At 43.1% G+C, this 16,422-nt stretch overlaps 1 protein-coding gene across 1 annotated transcript in view; it reads left to right on the top strand.

Annotated features, from left to right (window-relative positions):
- Ank3 (ankyrin 3) overlaps window positions 1-16,422 on the top strand; it is a 368,541-nt gene that overhangs the window by 116,369 nt on the left and 235,750 nt on the right. The window contains exons 2-4 of the mRNA XM_023706118.1: window positions 12,801-12,902; window positions 13,297-13,395; window positions 13,579-13,677. Coding sequence (XP_023561886.1) covers window positions 12,801-12,902; window positions 13,297-13,395; window positions 13,579-13,677 — 300 coding nt within the window. The remainder of the gene's footprint in view (window positions 1-12,800; window positions 12,903-13,296; window positions 13,396-13,578; window positions 13,678-16,422) is intronic.

Raw genomic sequence — 16,422 nt, 5'->3', positions numbered from 1 at the left:
TTTTTTTTTTAACTATCAGCCACATGGCTACAGTCAGCCGCTGAATGAGCACACGAGAGCTTGCTCCGCTGGCTAGCTGCGCCCACCAACCAAGCGCCCCCTACCCCAAGCCAGATCCCACCCCTGGGCTCTTACAACCACTGTGATATCCTTCAGCTTTTTCAAATTTTGCCTACGAGCAAAGTCACATGAATTTCTTTCTGTCCCTGGCTTACTGCATTCAACATAATACTTTCCAGGTTCATCTGCCAGTCTGTTACTGCAAATGACAATCTTTCATCTCTTTATGGCTGATAAGTATTTGTCTCACTGGACCAAATTTTCTTTGTCTGCTGAAATGATGGACCCATACACTGATTCCATTTCTTGGGTATTACGACTAGTGACAGGGAGTCATAGCTGGATAATAATCTAGTTCAAGGTCTCTCACCCCAGTATGCACATTAATGTCACCCAAGCTGCATTTATCAAAGTGTCCTTACTCACACAAACTCGGTCTCGGTCCATGGGGCCAAGACTCCAGTACATGTGAGTGTTTGTCTTCATGCTTTTCTGGGAATCTTCAAGGCATGGAGGATTGTCAGCACAGACTTGCAAACCTTTTTCTCCGACACATGAATGCACTGTCAGTTGTGGGGTAACATGCACCCCTCAGAGCCTCTCGAGGCCTCCTTATATCCTTATGGTGATGTTAAGGCAGGTGTATTTGGCATTCCGAGCTGTCCCTAAATGCCCTCCTTGCTTTTCTTTCTCAGAGGCACCCCCTTTTCTGTAAAGCTTGTCTATTCTCCACTCCTCCAGCCTCTCTCTGTCTTCTCTCTACTCTTTGCCTTGGTTCTCCCTCCACCAGCCAAGTGCCCTGCTGATGTCCTGCTTCTTCTTTCTTCTGTCCTTTCCCCACTAAGCATCCAGGCTGCAGCAATGAGCTCCAATGATGCTGGCTTCTGTAGGTTCATCTGCCATGCATTCTTATTATATATGCCTGCCCCCACATCAGCAAAGTCAGATTTTATGGCACTTAAAGCAATAACCATGTCCTCCAGGGAGAAGACAAAGGTCCCACCTACCCAAGAGAGATTGCCTTGCTGTCATTCTAAATGGACAAACACTGAACGTTTTCACTTTAAAATCAAGAACAAGACAAGGATGTCCACTGTAACCATTCCTGTTCAATCTAGTTTTGGAGCAATTAGACAAGAAAAAGCAATGAAAGGAATAAGGATAGGAGAAGAAGAAGTAGTATTATCATTATTCACACATGACATGATATGCTACATAGAAAATCCCAACAACTGTACCTATAGACTTCTAGATTTGACAACCAAATTCATTAGCATAGCTGGATACAAAGGCCCCACACCAAAATCAAAAGCATGGCTGTACATAAACAGCAAACACACTGAGAAAGTAATTAGGGAAACACTACCCTTCAGAAGGCATCCAAAAAAGTGAAATACTTAGGAATCAATCTAGCAAAGGAAGTAAAAGATTTATATAATGAAAATTGTAGTACTTTGAAAAAGATTAAAGATTTCAGAACATGAAAATATATCCCTTATTCATAAATAGAAAGAATTAACATTGTGAAAATGGCCATACTTCCCAAATGTTTTACAGATTTCAAGCAATCCCAGTGAAAATACCATTATCATACTTCACAGAGCTAGAGAAAATATTCTTAAAGTTAATGTGGAACTAGAAGAGACCCAGAAGAGCCAAGGCAATCCTGGGCGATAAAAGTAAGGCAAAAGACATTGTGCTCCCTGACTTGAAATTATACTACAAAGCTCCTGTGATAAAAACAGCATGGTACTGGCATAAAAACAGACCTGGGGGTCAGAGAATCAATTAGAAGATTCAGACACAACAGCAAACACACTCAGCCACCTTATCTTTGACAAAGGGGCCAAACATGTTCACTGGAAGAAAGACAGTGTCTTTAATAAATGGTGCTGGAAAAACTGGCTTTCCCCATGCCTAAGATTAAAACAGGGCCCATGTAAATCACCACGCACTAAGCTAAACTCAAAATGAATCGAAGATCTAAATGTTAAAACAGAAACACAGATTTAGTGTGTGGCGGGGGGAAAGTAGGTAGAGATTTTGAAGACACTGGGGTAGGCAGAGTTCATGGGAAGTACTTCAAAGAATCAACAACTGGGGTCTCATTTTATTAAAAAGCTTTTGCACTGCAAAAGAAATTACCAACAAGCGCTGGCCAAATATTTCAGTGGATTAAAGCACCTGCAAGCAGGCGCAGGGGCTAGGGGTTCAATCCTCAGGCCTGCTGTGCCAGGCTCACCCCCCAGGGGCTCGCTGAGATAGCAATTGAGACTGAGTGTGGTGGTACACGCCTAGTAATCCCAGCTCTTGGGAGGCTGTAAATAGGTGGATTACTACAAGTCCAATCTTGTAGTGAGACCCTAAACACTCTGTAGACCCTTCCCTAAAATACAAAAAAGAAAAGAAATTACCAACAGAGTGAAAAGATAAACCACAGAGGGGGAAAAATTTTAGCCAACTGGTCCTTGGACTTATATGTAGAACATGTAAAGGACTGAAAAAGATAAGGCCTCCCCAATTCAAAGACCCAGTCCAAAAACGGGCCTCTGAGATGAATATATACTCCTCAGGTAAAGAAACATAAATGGCAAATAAATACATGAAAAATAGCTCAACATCATCGGTTGTTCAAAAACTAAATTAAAACAACACTGAAATTCCATCTCACCCCAGAAAAAAATGGTTATCATCAAGAAGTCAACCAATAAGGAATGCTGGAGGGGCTGTGGGGAAAAGGGAACTCTTCTCCACTGCTGATCGGAGTGTAGACTGGCGCAACCACAACTATCTTAGCTGGTGATAGTTCTGTTGTTACTGAAAAGAAAGGTTTGTGCTTATATTGTTCAATTTTTCATGCCTATATCTTTTAATCTGACCAACTATACTGAAGATAACACCACACAATGTATTAACCATTGTTAATCTCCTGTTATCTTGTTTTGAAATCTTGTATCATTGTTCTTATTTTTTTTTCTCTTTAAAATAAAAACAAATAAATAATCTGGAGCCCTCATGACTTTCTGAGAACCCTCAGTGGCTGCTCATGATCTTCTGCATGCTGTATCTTCCAGCAGATTCGACTGGTGTCCCTGCCAACCTCCTGGAGGCGTCTTGAGGGCCCTGTGTATCACATAGCAAAGCCTGAGCTAAGCAAGTAGGGGTTGCAGGGGAGGGTGGAGCATGCCTACTTTCAGCTGTAGGAAAAACTAAGGCAGTAGGAAAAAATGACAAAAACAGGTCTTTCAAAGAACATCTCAATTAGCACTTTAAAAGGAAGAGATCAGCAGATATCAAAAGTAATAGGACAGCAAGAACCATTTGATGTGCTTGCATTGGTTGAGCATACAGGCGACACAAGAGAGGACATGTCCCAGGTGGACAGTCTAATAAGAGGCCCTGTGTTAAGCTGAGCCCCACGGAGTGAGGGCCTTTGTTCTGAGCTATATCCCCATCCCCAGACCTTTCTGCACTTTTTAGTTGGAGAAAGTCCTATGTCAGCATTGGCGGGAAATAAACTCACTATATTAAAGATACAACAAAACTTTGCCTTGTTCCACTTGACAAAAGATAAAAGGGAAGAAAAGCTCCCCTGATAATTTGCAATCATGAGGAATTCCTCACATCTTTTCTAGTTTGAGATTAAATTTATCTGAGTAGTCTTTAAAACAAAAAGAAGTTACCTCCCAAGCCAAGCATTTATTTTAAAGTAAACCTGGGTTGAGCAGATGTCCAGGCAACTGGCAGAAGCAATCTCAGACTTCTTCCGCTGGGTCTACAGCAGCATCCCCCAAGTGCTAAACGATTACCAGATTTGTCTCTAAAGGGTTGGAGCTCATGATGAGTAGTCACAAGCCTAGGAGTATAAAATTCATGCAGTCACTTTGAAAAATGATTTGTAATTAACTAATAAAATTTAACAAGTACAATACACACCAGTGGCCTGCCACTTATGACCCTAAGCATGTCGCCTACACACTTGGTATGCACCGTGGTGCTGTGGTGCCGGCACACTGATGCCAGTGTCTTTCCTGGCAGCTCCAAGCTTAAGGCAACCCAAAACGCAAATCTCTACGTTGAATAAACACAGAGTGTTACGAGGACAGAGTGTGAACTTCCATGAGAGCGCCCATACACTGGCTGTAGTTACAGGTCAGTGTGGCTGGCTCCAGGAAACGTAGTGTTAGGTAAAAGGATCGTGTCCCCAGAGGGTACCCACAGAGAGCTAAGAGAGGGAAACACAGTGTTTTGCTTAGAGAGATGTGCGAGGAAGCTAAGATATAGAAATGGCGTGAGAATGATAAACTAGCACAGAGGACCAGCTCTGGAGGGAGGGTGGCGGGGAGCATGAGGCCCACTTGCAGTTTTCAGTTCTTGTCCTGACTAGCTAGTGTGTGGATGTTTCATCTTTCTGTCCTTTTTTTTCTCTATAATATGCGTATAATAAATGCTCCTTAAAAAGAATATGGAGAACTAAAGAAGTCCCAGGACAGAATATCGACCATGATATATCTCAGCAAACCTTCCGTGTTGCTAGAGTTGAGGGGGGCCATGGGGGTTGCCATGTGAGTGGAAATTTGGAGGATGACATTGAGCACAGTGGAGGTGTGGAGTCAGGGGAAAGTGGAGGAGGCCATAGAAGCAGAGAGGTCGCTTAGAGCTCAGGAAGGAAATGAATTGAAATTCTCAACTGAAAAACTTCATTAGTGTACTAGTATTTGATGACTGGAAGGTCTTTGGTGAGTTTCTGTAGAAAAGCTTTGTTGACTAAGGAAACACATTGGATCACCGGGAATACCAGTACACGGTGTTGGTGTCAGTACAGCGTTCATGGCTACTGTTGCAAAAAGCTTAATATTCAAAAGAAATCTCAAAAACAAAATATCTGTTGAGAGCTTCTGCACATTCGTATGATCAGTCTCTTGCTATGCCTTATCTAATTTCATCCCAGCAGCAGCTTACTGTATGCTTGTATCAGTGAGCTTTCTATTGCTGACTTGCTCCCTCATGACTGCACCCCAAAACCCAACACCCACAGTCTGAGGACAGATTTATTTGGTAGACACTTCAGTCCACAGTCAGAGAGAGCCGAGGCAGGGGGACGTGGCACAGGGGCTGGAGAGGAGGAGAAGCAGTTGGTGACATGCCTGAGGTAAGCAGAGGTAAAGAAAGAGAAGCAGGCAGAGACAGACCCTTGTGGGCCACAGCACCCTCCGGTGACCTCTTCTCACCAGACCGCTCCCTGACCCGCAGGTCAGCTGTGCACTCATCGGAGGAGAAATGCGCGGATGATCATCACCATCCCGTGACCCCACCTCCCCAAAGCCCCGCCTACGAGTGCATGCGGCTTTGGGGGGACATCCAGATAGAGACTGTAACAACTGCAGTGACAGAATGCCTGCGAGTAACAATTTAGAGGGTGGAAGGTTTATTTTTGGTTCATGGTCACGGGGTTTCTGCGCATGAACAGTTGGCTCCGTTGCTTATAAGACTATGATGAGGCAAAACACAGCGGAAGGGCGCGTACGAGCAGAGCTGCCCTCCTCCTGGTAGCCGGAGGCTGGGCCAGAGCCCGCGGGAAAGGGCTTCTTCCTTCCCCAGACTTTAAGCCACACAGGCAGGCCTGCAGCCTGCTGGATGGGGCCACCTTGAGGGCAAATTCTGCACGCTCAGTTTACTGTCCACAGGCCAGTCCTTTCCTAAAACACCTTCACAGACACACCTAATGTGTCTCTTACTAGGTGCTGCTTAATCTGATTAACTGGACAACCAAATTTATCATCACAGTCTTCATCTGACAACTAAAAAGCTGAGATACATGAGTGTTAAGAAGCCTGACCCATGAGTGAGTAACTCAGCCACAAATTCTGGCTGTGTGGTTCCTGTGCCCGGGCCCAGTGACTTTAGTAGTTCACAAACCCCACCAGTTCTTCACTCATCCACTAGCACTGAGAAATGGAAATCATGGCTCACAGCAAGGTCCCGGGTAGAGAAAGGCAAGGAAAGCTTTTTGTTTATTTTTAGCTTTACGAAACACCTGAGTATGCTGGTGAGCAAAGGACAGTTCACCCAAAGAGAAGAGAAATCTGAGGCTTATGGGAGGGATCATCTGGCCCTTCACACAACTTATAGATAGTTGGGAATGTAAAGGAGGAAAGTCAAAGCACTGACCGATCCAATACAAACAGGCCCCAGAGAGTGTCCTCCTGAGGATCAGAGACACAAGAACACACACTGTTGCACACTCACCGAATCCACGAGCGGCTTTCCATCCACCTGATCTGGAGTTCCATCGTGAACTAAGCCATGGAATTCTGGTCCAGAAAGGCTGTACCTGAAAGTACCTCGTGTAGTTTAGTAGTTGGATGGATGATGACAAATGAATGGAAGAGCTGCGAGTTAATGACATATAGAATAGATGGATCACTTGCAAGCTGAGCCCTGCCTTAGAGTGGTGACTAGACGCCGGAAACGGACTCTTTGGTGCTCCATACCTATGCGGCTCACAAGCTCTGTGTCCTTGAAGTCACTCATCTTGTGTAGTCCATTTCCTCATCTGCAACAGCGAACTGTAGTAGTACCAAACTGTATCAGTTTTCGAGGGCTGCCAAAATGAATCACTATAATCTAAGTAATATAAAATAACAGACACTTAACCTTTTATGGCTCAGGGACAGGAAGTACAAAGTCCAGGTGTTGTCAGAGTCATGCTTCTCCTAAAGGCTGTTGGGAATGTTCCATCCTGGCCTCTTCCGGCTTCTGCTGGCTCCTGGCAGCCTTTGTTGATGGATTCCTCCTAAACTTTGCCTCCACTCTTATGGGTTCGTGGATCTTCTCTTCTCACAAGGGTGCCAGAAACTGGAGTTAGGGCCCATTCTAGTAGAGTATGACCTTATTGTAAGTAAATATTGTAAGTAAATCTTAAAAATCTTATTTCCAAGTATGGTCACATGATGTGTTCCCAAAGGGACACGAATTTTGAAGGGCATCTTTCTAACCCCTATTCTACTTCACTGAAGTATCACAAGGTATAAGTTAACTTATGTAAGAAGTTACATAAGAAACCTGGCACATGCCATATTAACCCAACACATATTAAGTCACCATAACGTAAGTAGTATAAACCCTTGTACCGGTACGTAACATGTAGTCACAGGTGTGAAGTGTCAGTTATTACTGAGATGGCATGAGGGTGTGCTCACCTGTTCCCACCCCTGCATTCTGCGAAGTGATATTGATCTTCCAGTGCAAGCAAAGGTGCTGATTTCTTGAGTTACTTCCTCAGGATGCTAGACTTGACCCCTGAAGCCAGTTCCTTACACAGCATGTGATTCATGCTCTTCTCCTCTCTACTATAGGGCCTGAGTGTGCAAGGTGAAACTCTGATGTTTGTCAAGCACAAGGTCCTGAGTTCAATTTCTGGTACCAAAGTAAACAAAACATTGACAGAGGAAATGTTCATTTTCCAAGTTCTTCTATCAGATGTTGGTCACCAAGGGGAAAATAGTGCTGACCAACTGGTTTATTTGTGCTCAGTGCCTACTAACTCTGTTGTGTTTGGGTCTAACATGTTCTCCAAATGTCCCATGGGTTTAGAAGGTGATTTGGTCATGGCAAGCCTGTACCTGTCAGTGGATTCATTCATGAATGAGTTCAGTAGTTGTGTCGTAAGAGGTAGGGCTGGAGATGTGACCCAGAGGAGGGGTCCTTTACCCAGTTCCGCTCCTCCCCTCTGCTCTCCTCCCACCCCTCCACCCCCTTTCTGTGTACCCTCAGTTGAGCAGCTTTCTCAGCCTCGCCTGTGACTGGGTCATTTCTACCTTGGAACCAACAGACTGTGGGCTCATTGGAACCAAATAAGCCTCTCCTCCCCCAGGCTGTGCGTGTTGAGTATCCTACTTCAGTCACAGAATGTGAGCGAATACAGTTTTCCTTAAGTAGTGGCCTCCTCCACCTGGCTCTTCATGTAGAACTCAACTTCTCCTTGCACCAAGTTTCCTTCTATAGCAATTTGTCAGCAGCATCTGCAGATGCATCTTGACATATAGGATCCATGGGGGGATTGCGCCCATAGAACATTCAGGTTTAAAACCTGGGCTGGCTGGGTAGATGGCTCAGTAGAATCAGGGCTTGCCTGGCAAGCACAAGGGCCTGAGTTCACTCCCTGGTTCCGCCAAAAAATATAAAAGATGAAAAAAATAAAACCTAGGCTATAGGCTGTTTTGACATACTCAAGACAGGGCCATAATTTGCTTGTACCACCAGGGGTACAAGCCCCCCAGTGGGGCAGTCCTGAGTGCACCACAGTGACCCAAGCCAGCAGGAACTTGTTGAAAGTAACTCCTACTGATTTGATGAAGAGACAGACAGGAGATGCCAAGCCATTGCTGAGATTAGTACAAAAGCATGTTTTCACTTTTAACATTAAGAAAATATACGCAGCAATATGTAGGTACAATCTACTGTATAAGCAGAATTTGGAAAAACAAAACAATAACAATGAATAATCCAATGCCAAATCTCAGACTTGATGATAAATTTGGCTTAATGATTCTTTGGTTTTCTGGTGGTGCACAAGGCTACAAACATTCAACAGAAACCACAGGTTCAGGTATGAATTTTGTTCTTTTGCTGTGCTGGGCATATTCAGCACACAGTCTTTGGCAACACTGGGCAGTGGTGGTGGCAGCAAGCCACAGCCACCAGTCAGCCCCTTGACCACAGGGTGAAGGACTGGTGTCCTGCCAGTGTGGTGAGCGGTGATGCTCAGTGGGTTGCCATGGCGGGTCCTTTTCCAACTCAGAGTACTTGAAGTTTATGGTCGATTCATCGGGACGGAACCCTGTGGTGAGGTGCGGATCATCCATGTTCACTTTACCACTTATACGAGATGTTTTGGGAGAGGGGAGAGGTGGTGAGACGAAGGCAAGCTGGTCGTCATTGGAACCCATGCGCTTTGTTCTCTACCGTGGGCCAGGCAGGGGCACAAGGGAGAACACATGGTCTGCCTTTGACAAATATGAGGATGCAAGATAGGGCTGCACCACTTGAGGCACAAGGCGTGCATACATATATGCAAATACTCAGAGCAGAGGAGGCACCTCTGGGTCCTTCCTCTGTGAGCCTTAATAGCGTCTCCCCTAAATTAGAGATTTTCTCCCATATGGTCTTCATTGACCCTCATCCTACTTTTTCTCTTTTCCTCCTCCTGTTTTCCCTTTATCTCTGAAGTGTGAGGTGGACGTTTGATGTTGTCTTGAGGTGGAGAGCATGCTGAGAATTGACAGAGGGCTGAGGAAGTGGAAGAGCTCGCCACTGCGTGCTCCTCCTGCTGTTCCAAAGCAATGCACCAGCTACCTCAAAGAACTGTTTTTCAAAGTAATTTTTTTATTTTTAAAAGACAATACAAAAAATAGACTTTAAAAAAAAAAGCAGTAGAAATGATACAAAATTTCACTAAACAAAATAAGAATTCAACAATGGTTGTTACATTGCATGTTGTTGTCTTCAAATTAGTTGTTCAGATTACCAGACATAAGGGTGTAGGAATCATTGAATGTCAACATTATTGGGCAAAAAGTCATGGTGAAGGTATCTACCAGAGAGTTTTTTATCATTACAGCAGGAGAGCTTTGGTTTAAATCACAAAGCTTAAATGGTATGGAAATGGTGTACATAAGTACAGTGTGTGTGTGTGTGTGTGTGTGTGTGTCTGTGTGTGTCTGTGTGTGTCTGTGTGTGTGTGTGTGTCTGTGTCTGTGTGTGTGTAGCCTCCTTGATATCAGCCAGGAATTGTTCCACAACTACCACCACCACTTCCTTTTCTGCAGATACCAAAATGAGGGGATTTTTAAGTCTCTTCCAGAAGTGGTGTGGTATTTGCATATAAGTTGTGCATGTCTTCCTGCGTATTTTAATCCCTATGTTACATAACATTTACATCATATTAGATATAGTTATTATGCTACATTGTTTAGGAAATAAAGGCAAGAAAAAAACTATACATGTTCAACATACACAGTTTTTAAGAAAACATTTTTCATTTCCTGTTGGTTGACTCTGGACGCAGGAAGCCCTGGCTGTGGAGAGCTAGCTGTGCATGCAAGTGCTGACAGACAGGAATTCATTCGTAACTTTCACTAGTCTCAAAGAATCCAGACCCCAGCTAGGCTTGAAGAGTTGTCTTATGCCAGTTGTATTTGTTTTGCTTTAGAGGTTTGAGTAGGAAAATATCTGAAGCAAATGACTGTTGGAATTGTAAACCTTTTAAAATCTGAAATGGATTCAAAGGCCTTTTTCCCCTTGAAGTATAACACCTCTTTTTTAGCGTCTTTAGCTGCTGTTTTTATGTACTCAGAATTGGAGTTTGGGTTGCTTAACTCACAGTTGTCATCTCTGGCAGTTGGAATATCTAGCAGACTGATGTCATTTGTTTGCAGAACAGCATCACAGCCTTCTGGGCAAATTCACTGATAAGTCACTGAGCAGGCACAAAGATGATATTTTATGGTGCAATGAGCCATCCTTGCATGGCTAACCTAACTCTAGATGAATGGGAAAACAAAATCTAACCTTTTCAAAGTAGTAAGCCTCTTTAAAGACTGTTTTTTTCTTTAAGTTCCTGAAAACCTAAGATGACTTGTCCTATGTCAGATCTAAACCTTTATCTCTTATTGTGTTTCCTTCTTTCCTACCTTTCTGCTCTGATTATATGGTTTACCTGCATAAAGCAAATCCCAGTTTTGTGTTGTGTAGTAATACCTGTGTGTGCTCCAAGATACCTGATACACTGACTTAGTTTATAATAGCTGTTATCCATGTTTGTGTCATGACTGATTCTCAACTTAAATAGCTGTCGCTGCTATTATTGGTATTGATAAAACCAATTATATTGCTCCAAAGAATAGTTTAATTGCTAGTTATTGCTGCACAGTATGCTTGCTTGTTGGTCCATTTATTCATGAAACATTTGTAGGGGCCTGCCATGTGCTGTACCATACATAGAAGGCACCACCCTGTGCTGGGTCAAGGCAGGTGGCAATCCAAGCAAGCTCGAGATGTGAGCCTCCTTGAGCTTACAGACTTGGAATAAGTAAGCTTGCTTACCCTGAGGAGTTCTCAGCTAAAGACTGTGCCTCTCGGGGGCCTTTAGCAATTCTGAAGACATTTTTATAGCTGTCAGTGATAGGAGATATGACTGGCATTGGGTTTATAGAGGCTAAGGGTGCTTGCAAGCTTTGGATGATGCTTAGGGTAGTCTTACACACACACACACACACACACACACACACACACACAAAGAGAATTATTCGGTAGCACTTTGACTGAGAAGGACTATTTTAGAGGAAGCAATATCCACTCATTCAAACAAATTTGCTTACTATAAGGGGACAAGGGAGAGCAGACCCTGGAGTGTGCTGGTAAATTTAAGACACGCGTGTGTGCCACAGTGTGGTGACTATTATCATTGAAGGCTGTGAAAGATGCACCATCACTGCCTAGATGCTCCTGGGTGAGTCAGCTCTTACTGACTAATTCATATCAAAGCTGAAGACCAGTTAAAGGGGTGGAACTTCCTTCATCTCGAGTACATTTCCAGGAAAGATTCTCAGAAAGGTTGGCATCTTGGAGGCTATCTGGTTACCCCCTCCTTTAATCTTTAGGAGTTTGCAGTTCAGGGAAGAAGAAGAATTAGTATACCTAAAGCTATGCTTCTGCATGGTAAATACCAGGAGGTCCGATCTGGCTTCATTCACATCTGAGGTGACGTTTGAACAGGAACTTTGAAAGAAGCATTCACCATATGTCGGAGAGAAGACACTCCCTTCTTTAAACCCATAGCCCGCATTTATAACCAGTGATGGCATGTTTTTGGCTCCTCTTTCAGGAAAACCTGCTTCTGTATTGTACTGCGAGGAGCAAGAGTCTAGATTTTACAGGCCCAATTGCGTGGTATATTTTCCCCATCTCTTCTTTCTATTAAAGATTTTTGTAGTAGGTGGTTTCAATTGTGCCATTTTAGATGTTAGAAATCAGTGACAGTGGGAGTTGCAAGCTTTCACCAAACAAATTACTTGTCTTGTATTGTTGACATTAAATCTAATAGTTTTCTTTAGGCTGTGGCCTTAGGTAGCTTGAAAATATATAAGAAGTATGTATCACATTCTGAGCTGGCTTTTCTACATGCATTTCAAATCCAATCTATTATTCTAACACAGAACTGAGTCCTGGAGGAACATCAAACAGAAAATTAACACTACAGGCTCCCATTAAATAATGTGATACTAGGAAATATGTCTTTAACTTTGTGAAATGATTACACATTGGTTATAATAAAGAAAAATGGTATTGATGTTAAATTTCTAGTACAAATGAGTAGTGGAGTCTTCATAATGTTATTACACTGTGAAACTTTGGGATTGCTCTGTTCCCTCGAAATTGTTGATTTAAGATGACTACGTGTTACGGGAAACTCTTCTCTCTGAATTAGAATGGGCTGTGACATTATCTAAAAAGCAACTTTGTGCACTTGAAACTAGCTTAAAGAATTTGCCCTTTCCTCGTGACTTTATGGAGAATTTTTACTAGTGTTTTCATGTTAGAAATAGAATAGTTCAATTATTCTCACTCTGGGTTAGAGTACAAGCTGGATAGTTATAAAGATTACATATATACATATATATACATATATATTATATTGGTTTCACTCTTCATCAAAATAGTTTTCTGTTTTCTTTTAGTCTGATGCCAATGCAAGTTACTTAAGAGCAGCTCGAGCTGGACACCTAGAAAAGGCCCTTGACTACATAAAAAATGGAGTTGACATCAACATTTGCAACCAGGTTAGTTGTGCTTCCTGTTGTTATTTAATTTTTTGGTTAGTATTCTGAAAATCATGGCTTTAAACTCCTTAAGACGTTTATGAAATGCTAGTAAGATCGTGATCTTTTGTCAGTTTTATGTTACAATTTACCAGCTTGGCCTTGTCAAATTATTCTCCACTTTGTTAGAGGCATATTCACAAAGGTGTCTGCCTATTCTTTAATAATTTGTAGCATTTAGTAAAGGGAGTGGGCAACCTACTGAGTTTTTAAGTACTTATTCCTCAGTCCATTCATAGAATGTGGACATGCAAATGATTTTCAGTGGGATTTTATCTTAGGTGTTCTTGATAGACCCTTGAGTGTTATATTTTGAGTCTCCTAAGTAAAAAGCTTTCTTTTCACTTTTAATCAGAATGGGTTGAATGCACTCCATCTTGCTTCCAAAGAAGGCCATGTAGAAGTTGTTTCTGAACTGCTACAGAGAGAGGCCAATGTGGATGCAGCCACAAAGGTCAGTGCCACGTATTTAGTGTTTTGCATGACATTTGACTAGCTTAATGAGGATCTGGTTCTCAGTTAGAATCGGGGTACTCTTGTCACGAGATACTTATCAACTTTCTTCTTTTTAGCGAACTTTAAACATAGAGGAACTGGCAGGCGTCGGTGTTGATGTGTGCTTATTTGCATCTTACAGAAAGGAAACACAGCGCTGCACATAGCATCTTTGGCTGGACAAGCAGAAGTGGTCAAGGTCTTGGTTACCAACGGAGCCAATGTCAATGCACAATCTCAGGTAAGCCTACATCTCTACTGCAAAGAAATTTTGCTGTAATTTACAAACAATGTTCTTCGGATCAGTGCTTGCTTGGTTGAGCATCCTCTAATAGCAAGTCTTAGGAACTCTAGCCAGATAATGACATTGGTGTGGGTTATTTAAATTCATATATATTCTCATTTGCAGTCCATAAGCCTGAGAGTTGAAGACTTTTAGCAGTGATCCATCTGTGAAACTTGGGGACTGGTAATTACACACAAGCATTTAAGCTGGGATTTCTTTCTCTCTCTTTTTTTCTTTCTTTGTTTTTGGCTAGCTCAGGCTGCCTTAAGGGTGAGTCTGGTAAGGCATGGGGAGCTGGGGATCGAACCGGGGTCCCCTTTGCCTGACTGGGTTTGTCCTAGCAGGCGCTTAAACAACTGAGCTAAGCTGCAAGCCCCTCTATGTTGGGATTTCTGAAATGCAGAGTCCTATGGTATCTTGCCATGCAAGACCATGTGCAGTCTGTGTATATATTGACACATGAATAGGATGGGAATGCCACCAAGTAAGAAAATGCTTTTGGAAATCGAAGATGCATCACTGCTTTATCTAGTTTGAAAATGGGGGAAAAACTACTTAATTCTTCTTTACTAAGCTATCACTGTTGTTATCCAAAACAAATTAAAAACAGGCAAAAGAAACTAAAATATTCAGTTTGCTTCTTCTTGTACTCAACATAGTCACGGAACCTGTCACTCTCCTGAACTCAGCCTTGCATCAGGTTCTAAAACAAACACCAGTAAAGCATCATTTCAGACTTTGAGCCCCAAAGAATTATTAATTTCACTTTATTTAAAAATACAGATTCTCATTATCACAGCACTTAGTACTTGAGTCCGTACAAGCTCCCTCGGGTAATTCAAACATCATCACAACACAAGAATATCCAGTGAGGACTTGACCTCTTTTAAAACTGTTTTCCAATCCAACTCCTTCCAGTTGAGTGCTAACAGATATCCCTATTTATCAGAGTGGTTCCTGTCTCATTGCTGGCACAAGATATCCAACTATTGTAAGTTAAAGAAGGAGAGATTCACTTTCATCACAGCTTGTAGAGGTTTCCATCCATAGTCTGCTGATTCCAAGGAAGGATGACGTGGCCAAACTGTATGCAGAAAAGAAACAGTCCTTGGCATAGCAGGAGCAGGCAGCCAGCAGGGACCTTCCTTTCCCTTCTGTTCCTTTCAGGCAGCAAGCCTATTGGTAGGTCTCCATCTACACCCGTGGTAGGTCTTCTGTCTTCACTAATTCCCTTCAGTCACACCCAGATCTATGCTTAACCAGTTGTGGACGACAGCTAAAGCCAACACTGGCCTCAAGCTCTCAAGCAATGACCTCCATTTTAAGCACACATAGTTTCATCAGCATTTTCTTCTAGTGGTTGCCTTTGGATGAACAGGGATCTCCTCTGTTTTATGGGTCTCTTTGGTTACACTGACTCCCTTGGCCCTAAGCAGTGAGCACTCTGTGGCTGTGAAATATCAATGCCATGGGAACCGAAGGGTACAGTGCTTTCAATTGCAAATGTCTTGTATGTTTGCTCTAATTTCTTTCTAGTTTCTCATGGGTGGGCCTTTGTTACATAGTCTATGCCAGCTATTCTGATTCTCTATGAGAGTTCAGTTTGAGTAATAATCATCTGCAGAAAAGGATAATAAGAAAAACAGAATATTGACTAGTTTTGTATTCAGAGAGAGGTACAGACCAGCTGACTACAACAAAAGCACCATACTTTGAAACATTTTTAAAAATCATTATAATTTTTCCTATGCCGTGGAAAAGGTAGTGGAGAAAACTCGTTAATGCTTCTTCATTTCCCTTTTTGTCTCCCAAGAAAGGAAAAGTAAAACACATCCTTTTGAACAGTGCATTCTTTCTTCACTAATTCTTCAAGTAGCCATAGCTTTAAGCCTGCTCTGTAATGCCCAGGAGAGCTCTAAAATCCCAATCAGATTTAATTTCATTTTGAGCACATTCCACACTGATGATGCAGGGAGGGCGAAGAGTGCAGCCTATGCCATGCTCCCTGAAGCTGCGCGAGGGAAATCCTGGCCCACAGTGCGCCCCAAGCGCTCCCCTTCCTGCGGACGCCTGTCCTCGCGTGCCTTCTGAACCCGTTGTTCTGAGCACAGAGTAAGAAGCATCACCGCTGGGCAGCGGCGTGGGCTTTCTGCGGCAATTCCTGGTAGCAGTTCTTCTCCAGGGCACTTTGGAAGAGGGTCGGGTGATGCCATGGAAAGAAGATGAAGCGTCATCTGGGCAGTGGCTCGTGCACGTCAGGGGAATGGTAGCGTTCCAGAGAGACCGAGCATTTCCTGAAGGGAAGTTTGAACCTGCAGATAACATTTAATAGCCAGGAGAAGTTGTTTCGGGGCGTTCCCTCTCCCCCTTGAATGTAAAAATCCTCCTTTTTTTTTTTTTTTTTTTTTTTTGGTTTGGAACCAGGAATCAAACTCAGGACCTTGCACTTGCCTTTCCACGCAGGTGCTGTGCTGCTGAGTGCGTCACTGACCCAAATCCTCCTTATCTTTAAAATAAAGTTGGCAGTGCGGGTTATGGCATGGCACGCCTGTGCTCCCAGCACTCAGGAGGCTGAAGCAGGAGCATTGCTATGGGATGCAGAGCAGTCTGGGCTACGTAGTGAGACCCTGTCTCGGGAGAAAGAAAGAGAGACAGAGACAGAGACAGAGACAGAGACAGAGACAGAGACAGAGACAGAGA

This window comes from Octodon degus, unplaced genomic scaffold, assembly GCF_000260255.1.
Source record: "Octodon degus isolate 3935 unplaced genomic scaffold, OctDeg1.0 scaffold00240, whole genome shotgun sequence".
NCBI lineage: Eukaryota > Metazoa > Chordata > Mammalia > Rodentia > Octodontidae > Octodon > Octodon degus.
The sequence above is the reverse complement of the archived record's forward strand: the minus strand, read 5'-3'. Positions and strand labels throughout refer to the sequence as shown.